This window comes from Buteo buteo, unplaced genomic scaffold (assembly GCF_964188355.1).
Source record: "Buteo buteo unplaced genomic scaffold, bButBut1.hap1.1 HAP1_SCAFFOLD_55, whole genome shotgun sequence".
Lineage (NCBI taxonomy): Eukaryota > Metazoa > Chordata > Aves > Accipitriformes > Accipitridae > Buteo > Buteo buteo.
In genome coordinates this window covers 27,101-44,343 of record NW_027439221.1, presented here as the reverse complement: position 1 = coordinate 44,343, position 17,243 = coordinate 27,101, and the positions used below count along the sequence as shown (strand labels likewise).

General features: G+C 46.9%; 1 protein-coding gene across 1 annotated transcript; it reads right to left on the bottom strand.

The window, feature by feature from the left end:
• Positions 1 to 16,306, bottom strand: LOC142027763 (A-kinase anchor protein 1, mitochondrial-like). The gene is made up of 11 exons (XM_075021971.1): positions 16,043 to 16,306; positions 11,020 to 11,683; positions 8,830 to 8,963; positions 7,263 to 7,389; positions 6,587 to 6,717; positions 4,561 to 4,738; positions 3,721 to 3,871; positions 3,018 to 3,085; positions 1,565 to 1,638; positions 711 to 776; positions 1 to 569 (listed from the first exon to the last, which is right to left on the bottom strand). The coding sequence occupies exons 2-11, from the start codon at positions 11,657 to 11,659 to the stop codon at positions 510 to 512; spliced, it is 1,629 nt and encodes a 542-aa protein (XP_074878072.1). The 5' UTR covers positions 11,660 to 11,683; positions 16,043 to 16,306; the 3' UTR covers positions 1 to 509.
• Between the last annotated feature and the right edge of the window lie 937 nt (positions 16,307 to 17,243).

Below are 17,243 nucleotides of genomic sequence, written 5' to 3'. Positions count from 1 at the left end.
GTGGCACAATATAGAAAAATCCGTAACTAAACATTAAATTCCTTAATAACATTCATTAATTTCATAGGCAGAGCCTGTTAAAAAAAGGACAACCGTTGTAGCTTTTAAGAAAAGCAGACGCTAAGTTCACGGGGCATTATACATCTTGAACAAAAATGCAACCACAGTTAACATTTCGGGGCATTTGCTAGCTTCAAGCAAGCCCCCAGGTATTAAGGTTTTTTCCATTCAACTTTTAAGTAGAGGCCGGGGAGGATTTTTTGCTTTAAAGCTACAGTATCTGTCATTATGGCTTTTAACACCCCAGCTTTCACCCAGATGAGGTACATGTTTCTAGTGAAATGGTAACAGTTGAGCAGGATGAGTTTCAATGGACCACAAAAATCCACACATAGGTGTAAACAGGTTGTCTTATGAAAGGTTGCCAAACCAAATTGTAACAGCGCAAAACAAGATTTCTTCTTTTATTTTTCTCTGTAGAAAGCGTTGTCGAGGCATCTAGGACGTCGCTAGTAGTTAAGCCACTGAGCAAACCCTCTTTCCACCAGACTTCTGTTTACCGACACCACCTAAAAGGAGGTAAAAAAAAAAGTAGAAAGGTGAACAAACTACTAGCAAGAAGCATCAGCAAGTTCCTAACCAGCAATAAAAAGTCTGCATAATCATATACCTTATCAGTGTTGAAAAAATAGGCATGTTAACATACCCACCTCATCTCCCGTCAAGTTCCACAGCTGTATCAGTGGCAGACCTGTTGCGCTGTCATAATTTGTGACCTGGAAACACAGAAGAACATTAGCGTGCAGCAGTTCTGGTCTGAGCCGTGCAGGGTGCAAGGCTAGCATCATTCACTGCATATCAGATCCTCAGACTCAGCATAGGCTCGTGGAAATGTAGCTCCTGCCACCAGGCAGCTGGGACACCCTGCTGGCAAGTGCGCTCTGGTCGCTCAAATCCGTGCCCTTGCTAGAATTAGTGATGCATTTGAGCACTGCACTAAAACCCAAGGAAGCTGCGAGATTGAGCGTCACAAGCGCTATCGGCTTCCCACTCGTCCCAACTGCCTTACGTGGACAGCTACAGCCACTGTCAGAGGCACTTCGGAAGAGGCAAGTGCCTCTTCGCTGAGACCAGGCACTGCATGCAGAAGCCTTTGGGATGCCCTTACTTCTCCCTCCGGCCAGCCAGAGGCCAAGTCCTGGATGTCAGTCTTGCAAAGACTGTTGAGACTGGCAAAGCAGCGCAGACCCAGGTGAATATTTGATCCGCTGGACAACAGGCCACTTTGTGCTCTGTAAATCCATCCAGGTGCCCTTCCTCTCTGCCCGCATCAGTAACAAGAGGGAATACTCATCCCTTCCCAGCCAGGCAGTCCTGAGTGGTCCTGGTGCCACACAAGGAAGTTTTCGGCGCCCGAGATTGCTCGACGAGAATCCTGCCCAGCAGCCAGGCTTACAGGCTGTGGCTTTGTTTTCGATTTTAACACGCACGGTATGCGAGGGGGCAGAGAGGACAACAGCAGCAGTCAAATTGGCAACCAGACTTCCAGGCAGCTCTCGTGTACCTGTGCCACTAGGACTGCGCCTTTGGTCATCTCACTAACAGCGGCGTCGGCTTCAGGTGAAAAGTGATCCTCGTCTTGGGAAAGAAAAGAGCAGGAGAAAACAAATGAGATATATTCTTCACAGGCTTTAAAGGCCAGAAGGGACTATTAAGCTAATCTTGCCTGACCTCCTACATAAGTTAGGCCAGAGAATCCTCACCTACTGTTGCTGTACGCATTTGCTGAAACCAGTCTATTAAGCTGGAGATCACACAAGTATTGTGCCTGCTGTGTTGCTGAAGGGAAAGGATGAAGTGCTTTCTAAAGCCACTAGCTCAGTTAATGTGAACATAAGTGGCTGATGAATTAGGAGGCTTTAAAGACAGAAAAGTCTACTTCTGCAGTACGTTTGAGCTGCCATTAGTATTTTGATCCTTAATAAACTAAGCTCAGGGGCCTCAGGACATTACTGACCCTGCACAGAGTGCAATACTGTGAACGGGAACTCGGAAGCATTTGTATCACAGGCCGGCTGGCACCTGAACAGTGCCAAATGCACTCTTGGCAGCTCAGGTCTCTCAGCCTGCACAGCTTACGTGGGCACTGTTGCTAACTCCACACCTGTAATGCAGCAGGAAACTCTTGTGTCCCAGGCAATACAGTTACAATCTACACTGCAGACCAGACATTTCAGAAGTATTTTCATTTTGGAGGAAAGTTGCTTATTTCCTACCAAATCACTGCAAAATGAAGTTTCTCCTTTGTGCTCCCCACCCTGAGACCGCCTCCAGCAGCAAGTGAACTCCTTACAAATCCCGAAGGAGGTCGATTACCTCAGGGAACATGGAAAACACTGACTTCTGCAAGAAGCAGCTTAAACCTCGCCATCCATCTACAGTCTTGGCAGAGCCTCCTGTACCTCCTGGTTAGAGCACGCATCTCTAACACCACTAGAAAAAAGGAAAAAAAAAAAGGGGGGGGGGGGGGGCCAAACCAAAGCATTTCTAGGTAGTGACTGACATTCTTCCAGTGCTTGGAGGGTAGTCTTTTGAACACAGAATTATACACATCAGTCATTTTAGTAGGAAAATGTCAGATATTCATCTAGCAGATTAAAAACTAAGTTTGCGTTTACAGCTACTCTATGACAGAAGAAGGCAGAGTAGTTACAGCTGCTTCACCTGTACCCTGCCAGTCCTGCCAACTTGCTGTTTAGGAGAGTAATTCATTCTCTCCTCCATCCAGGAAAAAGCCTGAACATTTATCATCTTTCCCCTGGAGCCTGACAGGTTATGCCATGCTAGCACATTTAGAAGAATAAAATACAATTTTTCCAATCTTGCTCTAGTCACATCAGAGGCTGCGCTTGCAATAGGAGGGAAAAGGTTTAGACAGAATCATCGCTTGTACACAGTTGGTATCCATTTAAACCTGCAGGAGGAGCACCAACGGTATGTCTTGAGAGCTCCATTACCTGGGAGTGGCACCACGTTGTCTAGTAAAACTTCTGCTCCTTGGAAAGGTAGTGATAAAAAATCAGACCTTAAAGAAAAGAGAATCAATCAGAGTAAGAACACGGCTTTAAGTTTCTCCTGTATTCTTTTAGAGCAATTGATTAATCAATGTCACCTTACAGGAATTCAGTTTGAAATTGATGACAGTAAAAAAAAAAAAATCAGATTGTTCTCCCAGCAATCTAAGCAACAGCAATAAATAGTCTGATTAGCACGCCAAGTTGGATTGGGCTCCAAGCAAAAACCACCTCCATAATGGAAGCTGTACTGCTTTTCTCCCACCTCTGGGGCACAATCAAGTATTTAATGGGCTTGTCTAAGAAAACCCCCATCCAATACAGCTCTCCCAGCCAATGGGGCTGGGGCACAGAGAATCTGAATCTTCTTTCTAGCTCATCAATTAACTACAATTTAGGGCCTCCTGAAGGCATCCTTTCACTCAGCTTCCACGCTGAAGTGGCAGAAGTTGCAATTTCCTCTCCCCTCCCCTTCGAAAAAGCCTTGCAAGAGCTTGCTGTGCTCCCAAGGAATTCACAGCTGCTGCTGAGCCAAACCTTTCCACCGTTTTCCGCTTCAGCTGTGGAAAAACCTATAAGCAATTCAAACGGTATATGAAGATTCAAGCCAGATATTGCCTTAGGCCACAGAAGAGGAGCTAAAGACCTGATTTGTCTGAGTGTGTCAATCTTCACTTTGTCGTATCCTCCATAGTCCACGTATCTGAGCTCCACTTCACCGGTCTCTTCGAAGTAGCTAATAACTTGAGCCCGGAACCATGCCCCATCCAGGCCTGGAGCCGCGCAGATAATGCCAACTGCAAAACACAGGAGTACAGAGGAGAAAGGCTCAGCGTAAGTGGATTTCCAGAAATTAGCACTTCAGGCATCAGTACTTATCTACTGAGAATCAACAGCATTTCTTACGCTGCCAACATCTTCTTTCACCACCACCCACACCCCCACCAGACAAGGCCTGCAGCTGGGACGCAGGAGAAGTGGGTTTTACTCTCAAGTCTCTGTCTGCCACTTCCATGCTGTTCTACCCAGGTGTACAGTTCCCTTCCAGCCTTCGGTCACTAACAGTGAGGTCTGTCCCCAAAAAGGAAAGTTAGCGCTAGTAACCCCCTTCCATGTGATGCACCCTCCACTTTACACCACGTGCAGACTGTGACACTATGAAGATTTGGGAGTAGTTCCATACTTTGTCAGCAAAAATACACCAGATGCCAAGTTGATTAGAAATAGCCTGAGATGGACTTTATCTCATTCTGAATTTCAACATGCAACTAAGTGGCTGGGGAGGTACTCCAGGGATGAGTGGGGTAAGGAAGAGTAGAGCAGCATCTGTAGTCTGCCAGCGGCTTAAAAAAATATGAAATGACAAGTGAACTATCACATTCTCATCCACTGGGAAACTTCCCAAGCCTAACTCAGTGGCATCAGGCTTTCGTGTGACCCTAGAAGTTTCTCAGCTGAACAATTTGTGAGCAATCACATTACATGCCTTCTACTGGAGTTGGCAGGGTTGGAATTTCCAGTTGAGAATAGCAGGCGTACATCTGCTGGTCGAGGCTACGCAGACCATGGAAAGTGGGGTGCGTATGCTGCTGTAGAAACATGTGCCCTGCATCGACTTGGTTTGCCACGACGACCTCTACAGAGACTCCGTCTGGGAGGAAGAGCTGTCATGTGGAGAAAAGAAATTCTCATTAGCGTTCACTGCAACACAAGCTTCATTCACAGCAACTCCATGTTCCACCAGCAACTCCTGAGGCTTACAGCCATGGGTGGAAAAGCCCTGGCACTCCGGTATTTCACTTCCAAAAGCTACTCACTGTTACTCCCTGCTGCTCTAACAGAAATCAGACTTGAGGCGGGGCCCGCCTTGCATACAAAAAGACTATCGGCATGAAGCAGTCGGAAGACTTATTTACCCAAGGGATCCGGGGAACTACAGGCCTGTCGGTCTGACCTCGGTGCCAGGGAAGGTTACAGAGCAGATCATCTTGAGTGCCATCACACAGCAGGTACAAGACAACCAGGTGATCAGGCCCAGTCAGCGTGGGTTTATGAAACGCAGGTCTTGCTTGACTAACCTGATCTCCCTCTGTAGCAAGGTGACCCACTTAGTAGATGAGAGAAAGGCTGTGGATGTTGTCTACCTAGACTTTAGTAAAGCCTTTGACAGCATTTCCCACAGCATTCTCCTGGAGAAACTGGCTGCTCATGGCTTGCATGGGCGTACTCTTACTAGGTAAAAAACTGGCTAGATGGCCAGGCCCAAAGAGTGGTGGTGAATGGAGTTAAATCCAGTTGGCAGCCAGTCACAAGTGGTGGTCCCCAGAGCTCAGTTTTGGGGCCAGTTCTCTTTAATATCTTTATCAATGATCTGGACAAGGGGATCGAGTGCACCCTCAGTAAGTTTGTGGATGACACCAAGTTGGGCAGGAGTGTTGATCTGCTCGAGGGTAGGAAGGGTCTCCAGAGGGATCTGGACAGGCTGGATGGATGACCTGAGGCCAGTTGTATGCAATTCAACAAGGCCAAGTGCCGCGTCCTGCACCTGGGTCACAACAACCCCACGCGGCGCTACAGGCCTGGGGAAGAGTGGCTGGAAAACTGCCTGGTGGAAAAGGACCCGGGGGTGTTGGTCAACAGCCGGCTGAATATGAGCCAGCAGTGTGCCCAGGTGGCCAAGGTGGCCAACGGCATCCTGGCCTGTATCAGAAATAGTGTGGCCAGCAGGAGCAGGGCAGGGATCGCCCACCCAGGGATCAGCACTGGTGAGGCTGCACCTCGAATACTGTGTTCAGTTTTGGGCCCCTCACTAGAAGAAAGACGCTGAGGTGCTGGAGCGTGTCCAGAGAAGGGCAACGAAGCTGGTGAAGGGTCTGGAGCACAAGTCCTATGAGGAGCAGCTGAGGGAACTGGGGTTCTTCAGTCTGGAGAAAAGGAGGCTGAGGGGAGACCTTATCACTCTCTACAGCTACCTCAAAGGAGGTTGTACCGAGGTGGGTCTTGGTCTCTTTTCCCAAGTAAGAAGTGACAGGATGAGAGGAAACAGCCCCAAGTTGTGCCACGGGAGGTTTAGATTGGATATTAGGAAAAATTTCTCCACTGAAAGGGTTGTCAAGCATTGGAACAGGCTGCCCAGGAAAGTGGTTGAGTCACCATCCCTGGGGGTATTTAAAAGACGTGTAGACGTGCTGCTTAGGGACATGGTTTAGTGGTGGACTTGGCAGTGTTAGGTTAATGGTCGGACTTGATGATCTTAAAGGTCTTTTCCAACCTAAATGATTCTATGATTCTACATTTCTCAGCTCAGGCAGAATGGAAACTGCAGTGGAAGAGCAGGTAGGCAAATCTGATCTGTAACAGTTACATAAGCTGGACAGCAGAGAGCCACACAAAATCCAACTGGTTTTGAGGGCATCTGTGAACCAGCCACGTTGACGTAGCATACTATGACAGCAGCGACCAACAACAGCCTTCCACCCTGACATCAGCATAGCCAGCAAGCTGGGACTTACCCAGGCAGTCATAAGGAGGGAATGAAGCGTCAGTGGTGTTGGTGGAGGTAGAGCGTAGATGTTGGTGAGACACAGCTCTTTGAACTTCTTGCCAATCAGGCTCAGTACTTTTTTGACTTGTTGCGAAGAGCCTGGAAGACAAAAATCCCACAGAAAGTCTGTAGTACAGATATGCTGAGGACACCCCCACCCCGTGAAGTGCCTTCTGCGCTACATCAACGATTTAATTTTTAATAGATTGGCCATGTAACCTGATATCAGACCAACATGAGCAACTCAGGCCCCAGTTTCAACAGCGTTAGCCTCCAGTATGAACCCAATTCACTGGCAGATATTTTTCAGCCACAATTAATCTAACATCCTTCACAGTCAAGACCGCACTTGCTGATACACATCCCATAGCTCCTCCTTCAAGCCTGAAGGGATCCTTCAAAACGTGTTGGTTAAACTACAGCAGCCGAAGATGTTAAAATGCATTCTCACCTCTAGAATAAGAGGGTTCAAATGCCAAGGCACAGGCAACTTGGCATACACCTCTACTGTAACAGCACCGATTAGAAAAGTTTTGTAAAGCACTAGGCTCACAAAGCCACTAAATCTGTTTAAATTCCTTGCCCATCTAATTAAGGCCCCCAAGCTACATATTAGACCATGAATAAAGAGACATTCCGCTTACCTTCAATGTGACAGACTTGGGAGTCACGGAAATAAGGTAGTGTTGAGACATAAATTTTGGCACCAGACGATTGCCTCAAGAAGCTCATAAATTTTCCTTGTTTGCCGATCAAGCGGCCAACTAATTCCTTTATGAAAGTAACAAGAAAGCAACAGTCAGGAAGAGAAACATAGATCAAACAACACCGTTCTCTGTGGCTTATTTCACCCACATTCCCAGTTCCTGTAGCACAGGGCCAGGCAGAATAAGTATAAGGGAATGCTGGACCAGCGCAGAGTTCAGCAGGTCTATGACAAGTCAAGGTAGATACAGATCAGTAAGCACAGCTTGTTTTGATAGATCCGTCTTCGTATCTTGTAGAATGACACAAAGACACGATGGTTTTTACCAGGCCTGGTAAAAGCTACTGTCTTCCTACAGTCAAGTGAAGTCACGTCCTCTCCCAATCTCCTACCATTTCTTGTTTTAAAAAAGCATGCTACATGCCTTTTTCATTCAAATATGAAATACTAAGTTTTAGCAATTTTTAAACAAGCTAATTAGATTAGATAGGGAGTAGACAAATTCATGGGAGAGTAAACCAGGCTATCATGCCCATTAGACTGCAGAGTCCCAGGACAGCTGTGCGGGATGATGAAGAGATGACTTTGCATGCCCTATTACTTCTACTCTTTCACTGGCACCTGCCACCACCTACTGTCAGAGACCAGGTACCAGAGCAGAAGTGTTGGGCCCAAGTCAGTATGGATAATCCTATACAATGTAGAGTTGGCTACTTCAAGAAAAGTGACAGCCTGTCTTCATGAAACACTGAAACATATTTTTCTGCTGTAGAACTGCTTCTTTAGCCTGTGTTTTACTGGTCCATTAAAATGCACGTTACACGTCTTCCCTGGGCTCACAGCATCCAAGCACTCGAGGCAGCATGCTTATCCTGCCGGGAGCTGCTGTCTCACATTACTGGCTGTCATTATTCGGGTCTGCTGAGCAGCAGAACTGCAAGAGCGATGCTGTGCAGGACAGCCACAGATGATTTTGCATACACAAAGCAGGGAAGAAGGTATGAACGTAGTCCTAAAAACACAGTCTCTCTCTCAACGCAAAAGAAAGCTCACTATAAAGACAGAGACACAGCAGCTCTACAGAATAGCTCATACGAGCATTCAGCTTGTGAGGAAGGGTTTGGACAGGCAGTTGAAACATAACCCTCCTACATAGCAGGGAAAAAAAAAAAAAAAAAAATCACCTGCCCTTAATAACTGTGTACCCTCAAAGCCTTCTGAATGCTTTCAGAGCATCGGACTAACAGATTGGGGTGGAAGATAATGGGGAATAATGAGTCCAGCAACCAACATTACCCTGGGCATAACCCTGACATGCCTCTTGTTTACAGGTGTGTACTGGCTCTTTGTTCCTGTTGAGTCCTAACGGGAGCTAAATGCTTAAATCCTCGTTGATTTGTTGTTGATCTCTCTGGGATGGCACTGAGCCAGTACCAGGCTGGAAGAACCAGAAGATGGCTATGTAGGGCAAGGCAGGATGCGCGAGCAGGCCAACGGCTGGTTACCTTTGGAACCTCTATCTCCCAGATAACGACGCCGGACTTGCTGGATTCTCCTCTTAGCTTAGAGTTCTGCCGACTCACTGTCTTCCTCATGGCACAGCCACTGTCCACAAAGTCCACGCTATTTACATCCGAACCTACAAGACATACAGACATGTCAGTATTCAGACAACCCACACAATCCAGCTACCAGACACAAGGCCATGAAAATATATAATTTCATAGAGAGGTGACATTGAGCTCTTCCTATGCATTCAGTTGGGATGATCCTGTATCAGGTTCTCTGGTATTTCAGAAAGGGTAAAGTCCCATCACACGCGGCCTGCTACAAGTTTCCTTTTATTGCTGGAGAAAAACCTGCACACCTCTGGGAATGCAACAGAAGGAGGCCCGAGTTCAGCAGGAGTCCTTCAAACATGGTGACACCTTATGCAGCAGCAGAGACAAGACACTTTAAGTCAAAAGTTACCAGCTGAACGAGAGCTATGCTAACACCAACACTGAGCTGCTGCTGCAGCAAGGTATTTTGCATTTTCCCCACATGGTTTAAACAGGGCTTTTCACAGGGAGTTCAGCATGCAGGGAGGGATGTGCAACCTATTCGTCTGCTCTTTGCATTGACATTACATTCCTGCCCCAACGAGGGTTGCACGGTGACCTGAGCACCAGCTGTGCCCACTACTAGCTGTGGTAGAGGATTGTCTCTTGCCCAGATTTGTCATATGCTTGAAGAAACAAGGTGCCAGAGCTGAGCTACGTTTTGTTCCCAAACCATCAGCCGATACCAGGAACATTCGTACTTGGGAAGGGGACAAACTCAAACAGCTTCCTCCTGGTCAGATCCCAGATACAGTCAGTGTAACAAGATCAAGAACAAGAACAAGGCTGATCCTTCCTCCAGATTAACAAGCAGAAACATGAAGATCCTCACTTGCTTGCAAGAATTCAGATCACCCAGTACAAGACCGAAGAGAAAAATAAGCCCAACAGCTGCCTCACATTTGCCACATCTTAATAAGTAACACAGCACAGATGCCTCGAAAGTCAAAGGCAAGCAGTGCAGCTGTTTGCAATAGACTTGCTAGACAAGGATGAGGATTTAAGTCTCACAGCCTGGGTGCGAAGGTCAGCTGTAGGACCTCTTATCCAACACAGCCACATTATCAACTTTACCTGCTATACGCCGTCTCCCTACCTGTCTCCCTGCAGAGCTTTCAGCCCTTGTCATCACCAGGCTCCACAACACACCGTTGTACCTTCTCATCACACCAGCATTCACAACAAGGCAAAACCATTTTCCTCCTGTGGTTACTCTCACTAGTGAAAATGTTTTGTGGGTTTAATCCTTAATTGTTGGCAAACTCACTCCCCATGTCTCACAACAAGCAGCGTTCCAACTACTTTGTAGCAATTACAAAAGACATCCTGTCATTAAGGGCTGTTGGCGCCACAGGGTCCTATAAAGGATTTTAACATCCATCCCCAAGGTCACACGGGTTAACGTTTGCTCAGACAGCTTTGTATTCTGCCAGGCACACATCATCCAGGATCTAGAAGGCAAAAGCAACACAGAGACAGATGGGGGAACTCCACGAACATTGCTCCCTGTTGGGATTTCTTGGCATGCACCTACCCTTCCAAGCAAAAAGGCTTCAGGGTAATTGGTCTGCAACCAACTGATTTTATCACAGCTCGTCAGAGCACTTCCCTGGTTCATCCAACAGCACCTCAGAAACCTGCCTTACAGCCTCCTTTCGGCAGCAGCCCACAAACACAGATAAGAACCCAGTCCTTACTAGAGGCTGCCCGAACTGAAGCAGAAACCATTTGCATTAGCAGGTCTCAAACCAGCAAGGTGTTCAACAGCCTGGCCTACATCCAGACACAGCCCATTTCACTGGGCTACTCAAGCACATGCTTCGCTTTAGACAATAAGCTTTGTGCTGAATGCAGACCAGTCTGTTCAACCTTTCGTCGTATACCCTGAAGATCACCCAGCTAACACGGGATCCTACAGGGACGGGAATTCTGAGAGCAAATGCATACCCACCTGCACACGAGGCCTAAATATTCATCTACTGGCAAAGGTAAAGATGAAGAGGACTTATCTGAACATGTTCTGAAGCAGAAGGGTTACAGCACATAAAATATTTGTTCACCACATTTTCATGGGAGCATTTTCAAATCCCTTACCTCCTGAGCGATCTCCATCCACCTCTGCTGCCCTGCGACGCTCATGATTCAAGCCTGGACCATCCTCCACGATTCCCAAAGACTCTCGTGTCAGTGTCGCTGATGCTGATGGCCACTGATCTTGGTTTGCACTAGAGCTTGAATCCTGTACAAGGCTCAGCGCAGCACTGCCGTGACACTCTGTGCTCTTTGAGATCAGAGGGAGAGAAACACAAGCAGGGACACCGCTTTCATCTTGAGATCCTGTCGTTTCTAGTTTTTCACTGTCGTCCTCAAGGGTACTGGGCTGCGTTGTCACTACTGACAGGTCTGGAAGGTCCTGTGAGAGATCTAGCCTCTCGTGAGTTTGAGACAGAAGAGAGGGCGTCGTCGACCCTGCTGAGAGCAGGGAGGTCGAGGTTTCGTTCTCTCGGCATTCCTCTTCTGACGAGAGAGGCAGTCTTCGAGGAACACATGCTTCTGTTTTGGGTGGTGAATCATTCTCTGGCGCTTCTTCCTGCTGCTCTTCTTCAGTGGCTATTGCTTGTTTATCATGATAGCTTGCATGCTTTTTTCTACGGGAATAGATCCACCAGCAGCCAACAAGTGCCAGCACTCCAGGTATGGCATATGGGATAATATTGCGGAAACGTGAAGCCATTTTACAGATCCTTAGCAATTATGTCTAGAAGAAGAAACAAAAGCCATGTTACAATAGTCACAGGAAAGGTAACAGCAAGGCTAAAGTTTCATAAATGCCTTGAGGTATTTCTATTAGCATGAACAGACTCGTTTTCTAGCCACTCCTTAAATTCACATCTCTGCTCCACCAACAGACCACAGAACAAGATCCTGACCTAAGACTAGGAATATCTGGACATTTCTCACCATTACGCTCACCAATTTCACCTTATCCCACCTTTACATGTAAAACAATTTCACCTTCTTTCTCCTGCCTCACCTTCGCAGGTCAGTACTACACACAAGGACAGCATCCGGCACTGCAAGTCTCTCCAGCATCAGGCTGGGTTCACAGCACAGCGGTACCACCAGCACTCCGAGACACAGACTTGACACGCTGCAGGTCTCCCCACTTCTCTGCTTGAAAGGCAGCACCACATTCCTGAGAGTTTCATAGGTTGACAACACGCACTTCTCTAAAACATAATAGCTCAGTGAAGGTGAAGTGCTTTGCAAATGTTCTCATCCACAGCAACTGCGAGAGGCTGGTGAGCGGGCACACGACAGAAGTCTGCAGTTAAGTAGACGCTAAACAGCAACACGCAGCTACTCCATTTACTTTTATACACACAGTGTAGGAATTCCTAAACAAAGAACAGCTACAGCCTGATCAAGCAAGTGCCTCCCAATAACCAGAAGTGCCTCTACAAGATTTTGCAGCAGTGAAGATGGGAAATCTGCTATAGCGCCCTTACAACCGCAGTATTTATCTAGCAAAAGCAGCCCGGATAGGGACACTACTACCTAGGAACCCAGCTCCAAAGTTTGTTCTACATTACTATGTTGACAGCTGCTGCTTCTCTGACTTTCCAGAGTCGAAAGCTGTCTCTCTGACTTAGAAAGTGTGTGCACCCTTCCCCACCTGCACACCGCCGAGACTCATGTCCCAGTCATGCTCCTCCATTTACAAGCCTCACCTGGGTTATCCGAGGCAGGGCTGACATGCCTTTCCTTTTCCTTAAGGAAAGTCTACAGCTGGAACACAAAGCTAAACAGTTACCCACATCCCCAAAACAGCCTTGCTGCAAAGCACTTACAGTTTATATTTTCACTGAGCAGGAATTAAAGCAAAACATCACATGTCTGGTGATGCTTACACATGACAGATTTTTCTCCAAACAGGCCTCAAGAGCCTGTTTTTGCCAATGAGCAACAAAAATAAAGATTGTTTTCAGGAGATAGCAAAGTCCTAGAAATGGGAACCACGCACTGGAAAAGAGCATTATCTAGCTCCTCTTTAGAAGCATAATATTTCCGAGACAAGACAAGGCAATCAAGTCATTCTGTCAACTATGCTTAGTCTGTCTCAACCGGAAAAAAACTTGTTATCAGAGCAAGCCTCCTGACCACAGCTTCCAAATACAACTCTCCTTTAGGGCCTTGATTTTCACGACAAGCTGATTACATTCTAGCCGAGGGACAAAAACATGCCTCCCTCAGGCTCAAACCGAGCATCCAAGCCTCAGAAAAATTAATATTCTCTCCAGATTTCTCACCTCCTCCAGCCACACCCTCCCATGCCACAAGAGCAAATACACAACTTTATCCAAGCTAGCTCAGACGCCAGCCTTGCTTCTGTACTGTTTACCACGGAGTCCTAACGACCGAGGCAAGTAAATACATGACTGGCAAAAACAGGGACTAGAAAATTTCTTGCTTAATCCCAAATCAAAGGTCAGCTGCAGACATGACTTAAGAAATCCAGTAATATCTCCAGTATATCACAAAAGAGGTATTTACGTTGTTCTACAAAGAAAACTTGAGTGTGTGTTAATTGGACATTCATAGCTGCTTTCTTCTAAATCCAAGTTACTTCCAGCTGGCTTTACACAGTCAGGTAGCAGGGCTCACTGCTGAGGATGAACTTTCAGTTAACGGCAACATCTGAGATTTGGAATTTAAAAAAAAAACCAAAACCAAAACCAAAACCAACAAACCTATGCAATAATTTGGATGTTTGGTTTTTGGAACTTGGTAAATGGAAAGGGTGAAGTCTGTACATTCCCAAGACAAAAGGTTCACATTTATGCTCTCCAGCACAATGGCACATTGTGAGCCACTGCGAGTGCTCGTCTGCTGTCTGCTTAAGTTGTTATAATTAATGCAGAACCACCCTACAAGCTGTCTCGCAGGCGTACCACAAACTCAAATTAAAGTAGCTCACATAAGTCCATTCCGAGCAAGCTTTCCTGATTAAACAGACAGCCCTATTATTATCCGATTCCCTATTAAGTTGCACCAACTGTACAAACAATAGTCCCACACAATTCCGCAGCGCAGGAAGGCAGTAGCAGGATGCCCCACAGAGGGCCAGGCCTATCCCAAAGCCTGGCAGACAAAACAGTTCTAAGAGTCATTTTCAACATTAATATAATTTAACATAAAGATCTTCACTCTTCTGTGATATTTAGATCAGTGGGGACTGGTGGATTAGCTGACTGCTCCTTGTGAAGCTCATTTAATTTCATGTTTTTAATTTGACTAATTTTAGCAAGAGCTGCATTATACTATCAGTGATCGTGTTAAATGGGAATTCCACATCCTTCCATCAGCTAGAAAGGGATGAAAGGTGGTGGGTCTGTACAAGATGCCAGCAGACACCCTAAAGCACCGGGTCGGCTAGGGGACAGCTAACACCAACAAACATCTCCTAACGTAAACGTGATGGGAAGACTTCATTGGCCTGATTTCGATACGCTGGTCACAATGTCACTTTTTACGTGATGCCTAGAAGATGACTGATTTTTAACCTGCTCAACCAAACGGTTGTAAGATGCAGCACATACTTCTCTTCCATTGCCTCCACAGGAGAGCTCCTAAAGCCCACGTGCCTTTTCCAACACGTTTAAGAGCGACAAAACCCGCTCTCCGCTGCCAATTTGACAGCCAGTTCAGGACTGCAGGGGCAATAGGATCATTTAAACACATGGGGGGAAGAAAGCCTGCGATTCTCCTGCCGGCAGCAGAACAGAACGTGGCAACTTGTCAAATCACATGGCTTTAAACACTGCCAAACTGGAGGGAGCCTGGCCCGACAGTCCTCGCACTCTCCAGGCAGGAGGAGCCAGCTGGAGAAACGCAGCAGCTCTGGAGGCTTTGGACCGGAGACGATCGGCTCGTAAGAGCCAGAACCAGTGCGAAGGGCTGGATGCCCCAGTGCCGTTTCCCAACACGCAGGGCCCCATGCAGTCCCGCACCAAAAATAGCGCGGAGCTCGCACACTGTATGCGCTCACCCCGCACCGCCAGCCACTTCCACTTCTTTCTGGCATGTCAGGAATCCGGTTTAAATGTCACACCTTCTGTCAAGGCAGGGCCAGAGAGCTGCAGCTAGGACATGAGACTTTTCCAACTTGCTAAATAATCCCCACGGTAGGTCAGGATGGGATTAAGACAGCAAGGGGAGAGTAGGGGTCAGTCAGCTCTCCAAATCTCTATCCTGACTTGATTTATGGAAAGCTCCTGGTAAAGACCAGGGAGATGAGAACAAGAATGAACGCACACCCTTGCCTACCTTAAAAAAAAAAAAAAAAGCGCCAAGGACAGTCAACTTATTCTACTTGTTCACATTAGGGTCCCAGAGCAGTTTTAAGCCACCTTGTTTCCCTAGCCAGGACAAACAACCCTTCAGTATACACATCCTTATTAGGTTAGAAATGTTTGCAGCATGAGGTTCAGAGAAAAGCCAGATAATTCACTCTCAAGGTTCGAGAGGAGACTTCAGCAAGCACTTGCTCCGGATTTTCAGGGCTTTCTACACACAAGGAGGTCTGTTCTGGGGGCAAGCTGCTTCAAGTCTCTACAAGAAGAGAGACAAGTCCCAAGCGACTGAGCCCCGGTGCTCTGCAGGGACATACCCTACACTGCTGCCAGTCCCTGCCTCCTCCGCTCCCCTTCCGCCCCAGCGCTGGAGAGGTTACACTTCCAAACCCCAAAAGCAGTGGCAATCCAGGCTGGAATTAAAGGCTGTCCTGAAGGACCACAGAGCAAACGAGCAGGCAGCTAAATTGGAAATGTAGCTTCAACAGCAAGGCCGGGATGCCTCCCTACAAACCCTATAGTTAGTGATACAGCACTCAGGAAATAAATACTATCTGGGTGAAAGAGAACTGGACAAGGTTGGCACAGTTAAAACTAAATGGGACCACGTGGGCTCTTAAAATTTTCCATGCTAAAAATAACCAGTAGCACATGCTCTGCCTTATAGGAGACATAAGGAGTTGACAAAAACCTAAAGAACTGGAGGCCCTACCGTTAAGATTAAAATAAGAGAAATTACTGCAGAGAAACAGACATAGACTTACTTGATCTACATTTGGCGTAAGGCTTTTCTTTTTCCATTGAAAGTCCAACTGGCATAGGGTACTGCAGTATCTAAACCACAGCTTCTTTGCTTTTTCGTACAAAGATAAAGGAGGCAGACAGTCAGCCACAGAGGGACCACCTGCTGCTTCCTCTCTGGAGAGAGAGCCTCTCCAGAGTGAGGTTCAAACTGGAGAGCAAAGACAACTCCTACCCACTCAGGTTTGCATCAGAGGCTGACCTCAAGGGACACATCTGTGAAGTCACAGTGGCCTGCCATGTCACGGGGCTGCAAGCCCTTGCATCACGCACTCCTGATCACCAGGGTGTCAGTCGGCCACAAGACTTTGCAGCCTTTCCCGCACTCTTTTCCCAGGCCAGCCTGGTGTACCACCATCAAAACCACCATCACGCAGAGGTGAGAGCTGGCAAAACATGACTCAGTGGCTACAAACCTCCAAAGACAGGTAGGAGCCAGGCAAGCAAGATCTCAAACCGGATGGCGCTTATTTTAAAAAGAAGTGAACAGGTAAGTTTCTCTATACTTAAGTAATTAAAGTGCTCTGCAGCAATTTCTGCTTCCAACAGCAGCCAGCAGCACTGAAAGACAACAGCAGCAAGAGATACCCCTTAAGCAATACCGCCTTTTCCCAGCCCAGTTAACATGGGCTACAGAGCTCCAGAAACAGGCTCCTCTGAATTCAGAAAACTACTAATAAAGTCTCTCCACAACCTTAAAATATTTGAGAACCAACAGTCCTATTTGCAGCCGGATTAATTACAACATCAGTAAAAGGCTGAAAAAGCTGGTTGCTGTAGAGCAAAACAAGAGCTCTGGAACAAGAAACGCCACCAACACCGGACTGTCTTTTATCTCCAAGATAAAATCTCCTTTCAGTGTAATCAGCTTCACTGGTGTTCCCACAACAGCTCAGTCCCCTCCTTTGCAGCTGAAGCTGCTACACTGATGGCCCAGGCTTTGTTCGTATTTCATTTTACAGTCACGGCCAAACAGTGGCCCAGCACAGCTCCAGCAGTACCACTTCTGGGCCAAAGCAGGACTCAAAAGAGTTTCTATTTACACTGGAAAGCATGGGTTTACAATAAAAGTATCAACCTAGCCAAACTGTAGGGGTTTTTTTTACAGGTGTTTTGGAAATCACCAAGAAGCTCATATATATACAAACACCAACCACCAGCAAC